Genomic DNA, 12,039 nt, shown 5'->3' on the forward strand with positions numbered 1-12,039 from the left:
GTGTCACTGAGCCTGGGGGGTTTCCCAGGACTCAGTGCTAAAACTGAGCAGTCTAGCAAGGTTAGTCAACCTAGAGAAGTTTAAGTATAATCTTTGGGGAATATTATTAAAAATTAACTATGCTTTATCATAATGCTCATATAATAAAATCGAATTTTGTTCAGATCATGAAATAGTGCTACTTTGCTGATAATCTTCTTAAAAATAGCCAAAAAGAAACTTTGTAGTATTTCTACTGGCCCAAGAAAGAGGACTTTTTTTTTTTTTTTTTGAGGTAAGGTAGTAAGGTAGACAGAATAAAGGGTTGGATAGATAGATTCTGGTACTTATCTATGGGACTGAATCAAATCAAGTAGCCATCACAGACTGGTAGATTCAGGTAACAGCCTTCCTTGCTTATAGAGGAAAGGAGATTCATAAAAGAAGAGAGAGTTAGGGACAAGAGTATTTGCCCTGCTAAGAGGACAGAAGTCTTTAAAAAATGGGGGATGAGGGTCCCCCCTCTCTTTATTAAGAGTAGAGCAAAATTATTACCCACAAACTTTTGTTATTCATAACTGAATATGGGAAATAAGGAAAAATACATGGCTCTACCATTTTAGGTAATTTAAGAAATAGAAATGGAATTAACAAGGCAGAGATTATTCTCAGAAAATCGATACCTATTGGATCTTTCCATTTATTTGACTACGCTGATGATATTTCTAGGATATAACAAAAAGTTATACTTAGTTATTTAACTAAAAACGGAGGGGGAAATGGAAAGAAGTGGATTTTTTTTCCAGATTGTTTTCTGACAGCTACACATGTATTTTGGTATTATGTATTTGAGCCTTTATTTGAAGTGAGAGTTTCTTAGCTATTTTTTGGATGTTATTCTTTTTAACATTACTTTTGTCTGTTGATCTTTTTGTCATAATACTGTCTTTCCAAAATTAAATGTTAGTTATAAATAACTAATGAATTTTAAATCTTCTTTATATAGACATTTTCATGTGTATTTGGATAATAGCTAATTGGACAGAGGCAAGATAAATAGGATAGAAAAAGAGCCCAAAACTAAAAATACCCTGTACCTAAAAGGAGAAAGTGGTTAAAAAAAAACGTAAAAGATATTTAGAAAACAGAGTATTCATTGAGTGATTATTTCTTAATGACTGAGTTATCTTTTATCAGATTCCATTTCCACCTGTTAAAGATTTGCTTTAGAAATTAACAAAGAGCCCTTCTAGAGCTACCCAAAACATTCCTAAAAGAGCTACTGGAATATTCAGTAAATCAAACACTTCTGGCATTCTCCCTCTAGTCTGGGCTATATATTAAGGCAAATCAGATGGGAAGCCAAAAAATAAATTGGTAGTTTTCTGTACAGTGCTTGCAGTGGTAAACACACTAAAGAACCAAAAACTATACTTTGGACAATACCAGTCCAGCCATTTTGTTTGATTTATAAACATTGTTTATAATCTCCTTATGTAAAAATTAATTCTTCAAAAGGAAACCTGTTTTCAAAAGACAAGTCATAGCCTTCTTTTGTTGTAGATGACGATTTAATTCAGGATTTCTTGTGGATGGACTGCTGCTGTAAAATTGCAGACAAGGTAAATTTGATAACAGTATAATCATTAACTAGCATTTTTATGTTACTGGACTGTCAGGACTTTAATGAACCTTATAATGATTTTCTATCATTAATTAAGATTAAGAAAAGAACTAACTTAACGTTGCTTCTTCAAAATGGAATCCTTATACATTAGTATACAACAAACATACATTCCATCTATACTCAAGGAACTGTAAAATATTATTGATTTAGGTTCATATGATCTTAAACCCATATTTGCTTGATTTAAAACATGTTTAAAAAAAATAAAAAAAACATGATGTTTAATATGTTTTTTGGTTAGTTGGGTGGTTTTTGTTTGGTTTTGCTTTTTATACAGGTGTACAATATGATTCACAATATTTAAAAGTTATACTCCATTTATAGTTATAAAATATTTGCTGTATTAGGCTTAATATGTTTTGATCAGAATTGTTACCTTTTATCAGGTAATAACATCTGATAAAAGTGGTTGATTATACATTTTAATATTTTGTAGATAATTTAAATGAAATCCCAATAATCTTGTAGAGTAAAATTAGTTTATCTTATTCTTTATATAGGAATCAGTGTTTCATAAAAGAACATCATGATGCTGATTTATACAGTAGGGATTGTGATGTCTCTGTATTCTTTAGATTTAGCCAAACAGAATTCGAGCTTTTTTTTTTTTCCCTCTGTCCCTTCTCTTTTATTTATTTATTTTTTCATTTATTTTTATTAGTTGGAGGCTAATTACTTTACAATATTGTAGTGGTTTTTGCCATACATTGACATGAATCAGCCATGGATTTACATGTGTTCCCCATCCTAAACCCCCCTCCCACCTCCCTCCCCATCCCATCCCTCTGGGTCATCCCAGTGTACCAGCTGAGCACTTGTCTCATGCATCTAACCTGGACTGGCGATCTGTTTCACACTTGATAATATATATGTTTCAATGCTATTCTCTCAGATCATCCCACCCTCTCCTTCTCCCCTAGAGTCCAAAAGTCTGTTCTATACATCTGTGTCTCTTTTTCTGTCTTGCATATAGGGTTATCGTTACCATCTTTCTAAATTTATAAATGTCGTCTTAGACCAGTTCGTCATATCAGAAAATGGAGCATGACTTCATATCACATTTAAGATCATGTGCCAACCAACAGAAAAGGGAATGAACAGACTACTTCATGACTCAATACCCATTAATTTAATATTGATGTAAACTTTTTTTTTTTAAGCTTAAGATAACAAAAAATTGGAAGTTTTCTTTTAAAGTTTGAAATTTTAATTTTAGAAAATTTCAAACATGCAGTAGTACGTTTAAAATTATAGTAGAGGCAATAGAACAAAGACCGTCTGTGTACCTACCATCCAGCTAAAACAGTTATCAACTCATGGCCATTCTTGTTTCTTCTCATTTCTTTCCCCAAAACTGGATTTTTTTGAAGCAAATCCCAGACAGCCTAACATTTTATCCATAAATATTTAAAGACATACTTCTAAAAATTGAGATATTTCTAAACATAATCAGTGTCACTAATACCTTTAAAAATTAACAGTAATGCCTTAATATCAAATATCCAGTTCATGTGGACTTATAAAGTTTAAAATTTAGTTTAAGTGCCTTATCGGTAATTAAAGTTGTTGGACAGCAGGGGGCAGTGCCTCTAAAGTAACTAACCAGGGATAGTGGATTTTAACAAACTAGTATAGAGTCCTCTACTGAAAGTTGCCTTGAAAAACTTGGAATCACCTTTGTGGTCAAACCTGTGAAGGTAGGATGAATTAGCTATTTTATGAGAGGGAATCTAATATATTTGTGTTGTAACTTGGTTTTAACTTGAACAGGCAGAACCTGGCATGGGTCCTAATAACAGGCTAGACATGTCTTCCTAATAATACATTTAAAACACTTTTCCTAGTGAAAATAGAGCCATGTGATTCTAATTTCTGGTTAGAAGTTATTTTTTTAATTATTTTGAGTATTTTGAGTATGGATGTCTACAACTAACTTGAAGAGTTGAGGGGGGAAAAGTTGCATATACACATACATCAAGCCAGTGTGGCAACAGAGTGACAACTGATGAATCTTGGTAAAGGATGTATGGTTATTCACTTGATTATTATTTCAGCCTCTTTATATGTTTGAATAATAGAAAAAAAATGAGTTTGGGATTCAAAAAATATTGGCAAGAATAAAATTTAGGAGTTGATTCCAATTATGACTTAATCATAAGTGATCCAGAACTATTTCTCACTATTCATATGGATTAAAGGAATCCAAAAAATAAGGACTCAAATAGGTGTTTCTGTAATAAGGATAAATAATGCTTTGTTGTTTTAGCATATAAAGACAGCTAGTTTAAAGCAGTTTTACTTATGAAAGCAAAACATTAATTTTAACTTTTAACTTTTTTCTCTATAGTATCTTTTGGCTATGACCTTTGTTTATTTCAAGAGAGCTAAATTTACTGTAAATGAGCATACCAGGATAAATTTCTTTATTGCTCTGTAAGTATGCTTTCTACTAAGTGATTTTTATGGTAGTTATTTATAAGTCATGTCTGACTCTTTGTGACCCCGTGGACTATACAGTCCATGGAATTCTCCAGACCATAATACTGGAGTGGGTAGCCTTTCCCTTCTCCAAGGGATATTCCCAACCCAGGTCTCCCGCATTGTGGGCGGTTGCCTCATCAGCCGAGCCACCAAGGAAGCCCAAGAATACTGGAGTGGGTAACCTTTCCCTTCTCCAGAGGATCTTCCTGACCCAGGAATTGAACCAGGGTCTCCTGCATTGTAGGCAGATTCTTTACCAACTGAGTTATCAGAGAAGCCCAGTATCTACAATACCTTATTTAAAATAGAGGCTGTTTAAACCCTGGTATATATCTTTGAATAGGCCTTCCTGTTTAAAAGCTGTATTTTTTTTTTTTACTTTAATAAGATATTCTTACGTTCTTTTCATTGATCTTATGCCTAAGATTTATTATTTCATATTCCACTTGAGTTTGTATTGTACCTTTCACATTGTCATACTTTATATAGTGTTCCATATAAATTATCCCCAAATTTTCCTCTTTTGGACTTAGAGACTTTTTAAAAGCCAGAATATCCTCTTTGAAATTTAATATTTAGTAAAAATCATTATAACTATTGCCTTTTTAAGTTGAACAGTTTGTGGAAAATACTCTAGACAATCTCAGTATCAAAACCCCAGTACCTGGATACAAAGCTACAGTTAGAAATATATGAATATAATTTTAAGTACCTAACTAAGGAGCTACATATAAACATATTGAAATTAAATATCACAGCAACTATTAGCAATGAAGAATTTAAGTCTGCTTAATTCAGAATGTAATTCAAGAAATAGGACTAGAAGAAATTGATCTTTGCATGTTTTCAGGAGATACATTTCCCCATGCAGAGGAAAAAATGAACTCAGTATAAAACTTGATGATGATTGCTAAATTGAAGGAACATAATAGTATTAGCTAGTTTGAGTATCATGTGCGAGGCACCAGAAAAATGTTTTCTATAAACTCATTTAATTTTCCTATGAGATATATTTTTAAATTATCTCCATTTTACAGATAGGAAAAATGAAACTTAGGAAGATTAAGTGCTTTCCAAGGTCACAAAAGTTAGTAAACAGCGGAACTGGGGCACAGATTTAGGTGTGATTTGCCAATGGCCAAATCCAGCCATTTGACACTAAGCTGTATTGCTGTTAATGTGTCTCTTAGTATTATATCTGTATATTGATCTGTATATCTCTATTTTGTAGTTTTTTCTCACCTGAAAATTGAAAACAAGCCAAAAGAAACTTTATTTAAATCTTACCACATGCCCAAAATTGGATTTGACCAGTTTTGTAAAATTATTACCAGCACAGCACTTTGTTAACTTAAACTGTGTAGTAGCATGTCAGGTTTTATTGCATGTTGTATTATAAGCTTCAAATTAAAAGTAACATGAATCATAATTTCCAGTTTTATATCTAATTGTACTTTTGATATAACCCCACTCAATGTGAAGTGAAGTGATAGTCGCTCAGTCGTGTCTGACTCTTTGCAGTCCCATGAACTGTAGCCCGCCAGGCTTCTCTGTCCATGGAATTTTCCAAGCAAGAATACTGGAGTGGGTTGCCATTTCCTTCTCCAGGCGATCGTCCTGACCCAGGGATCAAACCTGGGTGTCCTGCATTACAGGCAGATTCTTTACCATCTGAGCCATAGGGGAGGCTCACCCAACTCAGTAGTTCTCATTAAATATTTTCTCAGCCACAGTTCAATTTCAAGTTATTTTCTATATATTTTTTTAATACTCTGAACTTCTACTATTATTTTTCTATATTTTTTAGTTATGTATTTTTTTCATACTTGGTTGCCTTTTCTACTTGACTATAAACTCCTTAAAGGCAAGGAATGTGTACCTTTTTTTGCATATCTCAATGGCTAACATAGAATTTCTTAGTTCTTTATTTGAATAAACATAATTAACCCTATGCAAAATAAATGGACTCTGCTCCAAGAAAAATCTATTTCAAATTAGAAGACAACTTACATGTGTAAGATATAGACATTTCATTGTATGGAGCCTGAAAAATTGTTAATGTAGAATGGAACCATAATGTCCTAATACTATATTGAAAAGTGAAAGTGAAGTTGCTCAGTCATTTCTGACTCTTTGTGACCCCAAGGACTGTAGCCTACCAGGTTCCTCCGTACCATAGTGCTTTTTCAGTTCAGTTCAGTTTAGTTGCTCAGAAGTGTCCAACTCTCTACAACCCCATGGACTTCAGCATGCCAGGCTTCCCTGTCCATCACCAACTCCTGGAGCTTGCTCAAAATCATGTCCATCGAGTTGGTGATGCCATCCAGCCATTTCATCCTCTGTCGTCCCCTTCTCCTGCCCTCAATCTTTCCCAGCATCAGGGTCTTTTCCAGTGAGTCAACTCTTCGCATGAGGTGGCCAGAGTATTGGAGTTTCAGCTTCAGCATCAGTCCTTCCAGTGAATATTCAGGACTGATTTCCTTTAGGATGGACTAGTTGGATCTCCTTGCTGTCCAAGGGACTCTCAAGAGTCTTCTCCAACACCACAGCTGAAAAGCATTAATTCTTTGGTGCTCAGCTTTCTTTATAGTCCAACTCTCACATCCATACGTGACTACTGGAAAAACCATAGCTTTGACTAGACGGACCTTTGTAAAGAAATGTCTCTGCTTTTTAATATGCTGTCTAGGTTTGGCATAGCTTTTCTTCCAAGGGGCAAGCATCTTTTAATCTCATGGCTGCAGTCAGCATCTACAGTGATTTTGGAGCCCAAGAAAAGAAAGTGTCACTGTTTCCATTGTTTCCCCATCTATTTGCCATGAAGTGATGGGACTGAATGCCATGATTTTAGTTTTTTGAATGTTGAGTTTTAAGCCAGCTTTTTCATTCTCCTCTTTCACTTTCATCAAGAAATTCTTTAGTTCTTTGCTTTCTGCCATAAGGGTGGTGTCATCTGCATATCGGAGGTTATTTATATTTCTCCCAGCTTGTTTTCATCCAGCTTGGTATTTCTTGGATGTACACTGCATATAAGTTAAATAAGCAGGGTGAACAATATACAGCCTGACATACTCCTTTCCCAATTTGGAACCAGTCCATTGTCCCATGTCCGGTTCTAACTGTTGCTTCTTGACCTGCATACAGATTTCTCAGGAGGCAGGTAAGGTGGTCTGGTGTTCCCATCTCTAAGAATTTTCCACAGTTTGTTGTGATCTACAGTCAAAGGCTTTGGCATAGATGTTTTTCTGGAACTCTCTTGCTTTTTCTATGATCCAACAGATGTTGGCAATTTGATCTCTGGTCCTCTGCCTTTTCTAAATCCAGCTTGAACATCTGCAAATTCAAGATTCACTTACTGATGAAGCCTGGCTTGGAGAATTTTGAGCATTGCTGTGCTAGCGTGTGAGATGAGTGCAATTGTGTAGTAGTTTGAACATTCTTTGGCATTGCCTTTTTTTGGGATTGGAATGAAAACTGACCTTTTCCAGTCCTGTGGCCACTGTTAAGTTTTCTAAATTTGCTGGCATACTGAGTGTGGCACTCAATATGTGCATTATAGATTTTTTCATAGAAATCAGCAAGCATGAAAGGTGACAACCTCTTCCAACTCTATGTACAGTTTATTAACAACTATTAGGAATACTAAAGTGAGAAATTACTTGATGTAATTTCACAAAGGACACAGTTTGACTCAAATAACAGTGAGTTTAACAATGAAGTGCCTTATGATATTAATAATATACATATAAAATAATATTTAAATATATAATTATTTTAAGGGAGAATAAAAATATGTAAGTACTCATATTAATGTAACTAAATATGAATGGGTACTTTTCAGGTGGCACCAGTGGTAAAGAACCTGCCTGCCAGTGCAGGAGTTGCAAGAGAAGTGGGTTCGATCCCTGGGTCAGGAAGATCCCCTGGAGGAGGGCATGGCAACCCACTCCAGTATTCTTACCTGGAAAATCCCATGGACAGAGGGGCCTGCTGGGCTACAGTCCATGGAGTCACAAAGAGTCGGACACAACTGAGACACACATACACACCCACACAAATATGAATATGTGCATGGTTGAAAAGACTACATAGGAGGGTATACAATTAAAAATAAGTCTTCTCGTATCTCAAGATCTTGAGCTCCCTCCTCAAGGATAATTAACAGTTTCATATGTATCTGTCTAGAAATAATTTTCTATATATGAACCAGTGTGTATGTTACATGAATAGAAATGTACTCACACTTCTATGTGTGCTTTTAAAATTTTTCAATGTGAAATATCTACAGAAGAGTGATTGGAGTGTATATGTATGTGTGTGCGAAAGAATAAAAGCAAAACAGACATTCATGTACCCCTGACTTAAGAATAGAACATTACCAGAATCTTAGAAGCTCCAGCACACAGTTTCCCAATTAGAGCCTCTTCCTTCCACAAGTAATCATTTTTTTGCTTTCCTTTATTCTATGTATATACCTCTAAATAATATATTATTTGGTTATTCCTATTTTGGGGCAGTACAATAAAAATTATATGTACGTGTCTTCTTTAAATTCCTTCTTTTGCTTTATGATATTATTTTGAGACTCATTTCTATTGATATGTGTAGCTGTAGTTCATTTTCACTACAGGAAAAAATACTCTTGTTTCTTATATACTTGCATTCTTCCCCACCATCTTGTTGTGTACTTTGTAAATATTCCATTTTATTTTCCTGTTTCTTCTTTCCCCTCCGCTTTTATCTTTTTTTTAATTGAGATTTTTAAATTTTTACCTTTGACACCTTTTTTCCTCTACTTCTTTGGAAATCTTACATTCTACACCTATTCTTTGAGCATTTACCCTAGTTATTTTTAATTACAAGACCCAACTTCTATTCTGTTATCTCACAATTCCATTAGTTCTACATGATGCTCTCTAAAAAGTTAGATACTATTATTGTTGTTTTATAAATTCAACATTTATTTAGATTTGCCCACATATTTATATATCTTTGATTACTGTTACTTCTTGCATCTCAAACCTTCCACTTGGGATCATTTGCCTACCTTTCTGTTTGCTTTTAAGGCCCCCGTTTATTGGGTGTTTGTCTTTTAATTCCAATATCTTCATACTTCACAGCCTGTTTCTGTTCATTTTGCCTTGTTCCCTTATATGTTTTGTAAATCTTTTTATTACAAGTTGCCTTTTTTTTCATTAGAAAATCATCTATGGAGCTTGCATTGTTTCCAGTAAGAAATCTGCTTCATCCTTATCTCTATTCCTATATAATTTAATATGTCTGTTTTTCTCTCTGACTGCTTTTAAGATTTTCTCTATATCACTGGCCCTAAGCAATTAATTATGATATGCTTTGGTGTAATTTTCCATATGTTTTGTGCTTTGGAGTTTATTCAGCTTCTTTGTGGGTTTATAGTTTTCATCAAATTTCAAAAATTTTCAGTAATTATTTCTTCAGGTGTTTTTTCTGTTCACCCACCACCCTTTAGGGATTCCAATTTCACCTATATTAAGCTGCTTGAAGTTGTCTCACAGCTTAATGATGCTCTGTTCATTATTTTTGTGTCATTTTCTCAGTGTGTCTCATTTTGGATAAGTTTATATTGCTATGTCTTCAGCGCACAAATCTTTCCTTCTGTGACATTTAATCTGCTGTTACCCTCACTCAGTGTAATTTTCATTGTACACAAAGTTTTCATCTCTAGAGGTATACTTTCAATGTGTCTACTTGTCTTTCTGAACATCTGGAATAATTGTAACTGTTTTAGTGTCTTTGTCTATTACTTCTACCATATATCAGTTTTGATTGGCTAATGATTCTTCTTCTTATCTGTCCTGTTTTCCTACTTTTGTGCATGCCTAGTCCCCCTCAGGTATTTGAGCGTAGAGAAAGACCATAAGAAAAGGTTAGAGGGAACACAGTGCCTAACATTCACCCGCGGCTCAAATAGTACCTGTTCTCACACCAGACTGAAAAAACTTCCAGTTCACACTGAATAATTCAGTACTGAGTAGAGTACTTGGAAACATCTTGCCCTAGTGGGGAGTAATTAGCCCCAAACTGAACATTGCTCCAGATCCATCTAACAAATCATGAAATCAAGACAAAAGGATCAGACTGTTTCAAATAACTGCATCCTAGAACAAAGTTCAAAATTTATAGGAATATAAAAATATCCAGAACTCAACAATGTAAAATTCATTGTATCTCTATTTTTGATATACATTTCTTTAATCATTCATAAGGCTTGAACATCTTTTACTGTGTTTATAAACAAGCTGGGTTTTTTGTATGTGCGTAAACTCGCTTCCTGTCCTTTACCCATTTCTTTTTTGAGTTGTTGGTCTTTTTCTTTAGGTATCTCGCTAATACAGTTGAAGAAGATGAAGAAGAATCCAAATATGAAATTTTTCCATGGGCTTTAGGGAAAAACTGGAGAAAATTATTCCCTGACTTCTTAAAGTTAAGGGACCAACTCTGGGATAGAATTGACTATAGGGCTATTGTAAGCAGGCGATGCTGTGAGGAGGTAAGATTTTTAAATGCTTTATATATATAATCTCTGTCTTCTCTTTATGTAATTTTCCCTGTCTTGTTTTTTAATGTGCTTCTAATGCTTCATTTTTTGTAAATGAAGGGTAAACTGTTAACCTTGATGATTACCATGAGTACAACTTGTATATTAAAATGTTGATATTTTAAATTTATAGCACAATAATTAAAAATTGTCATTTCTTTTTTTCTGAACAGCCTACTTCCATAGAAAGTATTTTTATTTTAGTATGTTTCTCTTCTCTAAAAGATCACCAATATATTAGGAAGAAATAGTGTGCACATTCCAAAGTACCTCAGGGTAATAACATTGGAGCTGAATAATAATTTCCATTAAATAATTTCCACTAAAGTATCAAAATTTCACATTCACGAGGTTGAAATATAAAGTGTGATATTAAAATTTAAATAAATTTAAATAAGCTTAAAAACTATACCTCTTTTCATATATAGCATACATAAAGTAAGTTTCCTTGATGACAGATTCTATTAATGTAAAGCAGACACTAAATTAAAAGATGAGTTATTTTATCTGATGTTCTGGTTTTCAGTAAAGAAAGTTAATGTTTCAAACTAAAAATATTGGAGTAGAAAATTAATGGAAGGCAGTGATCACTGTAAGCCAGAACTAGTTCAGAAAAGTTTGGGGAGATAATGCTGTAATTAAATGAAGTCATATCTAGTTTAATGACTACAGGCCAGAGAAGCCAATTAATGGATTAGTGTCCAACCTGAGGGAAGACTTTAGAGGTGTGTCACAGAGCTCTGTCCAGAACTAATCTTGTTAATTATATTTATTAATGAGATGGAGTTATAGAAGTTATACATGGTTTTGGATTAAATTAGAATTGTTGAATATTGGGAGAAATGCAAAGATTCATAAATAACTTAGAAGACTGTACAGCACATGATTATATTCAATAGAAAAATATGAAAGGATGAGTATGTATGACTACTCCCTTCCATTAGTGGATCCTCATTAATGAATTTAAAGGACTCATTCCAATTACAGGGCATTGAAAAATTCCTGTCTTGTTATATTTTTGTCACTGCCTCCCCAGGTCAGGAGTGGGTAATTTGTGCACCTGTTGCCATCCTTGGTATGATAGTGCCCTTATTTGAACACTGATTTTATCAAAGTAAATGCTTCAAGCTCCATGGAACACTCAGCCAAGTGCATGGAGGAGGCACTGGAGGCAAGAGGTCAGGATAGGCAATGCTTCCTCCTGGTAGACTGCCCACCACTCCTAAGTTACAATGACTCACATTTTAACTGCAACAGTTTTATTCTATTGGAGCTAGAATTACCTTGGTTGCTGGCACCAGACTGTTAGAGAATG

At 34.2% G+C, this 12,039-nt stretch overlaps 1 protein-coding gene across 5 annotated transcripts in view; it reads left to right on the plus strand.

Annotated features, from left to right (window-relative positions):
* Nucleotides 1–12,039, plus strand: part of SPDYA (speedy/RINGO cell cycle regulator family member A) — a 37,911-nt gene that overhangs the window by 5,720 nt on the left and 20,152 nt on the right. For all 5 annotated transcript variants that reach the window (XM_043917485.1, XM_043917483.1, XM_043917486.1 and 2 more), the window contains exons 4-6: nt 1,543–1,601; nt 4,014–4,099; nt 10,505–10,676. In XM_043917485.1, the coding sequence (XP_043773420.1) occupies nt 1,543–1,601; nt 4,014–4,099; nt 10,505–10,676 (317 nt within the window). The remainder of the gene's footprint in view (nt 1–1,542; nt 1,602–4,013; nt 4,100–10,504; nt 10,677–12,039) is intronic.

This window comes from Cervus elaphus, chromosome 11, assembly GCF_910594005.1.
Source record: "Cervus elaphus chromosome 11, mCerEla1.1, whole genome shotgun sequence".
NCBI lineage: Eukaryota > Metazoa > Chordata > Mammalia > Artiodactyla > Cervidae > Cervus > Cervus elaphus.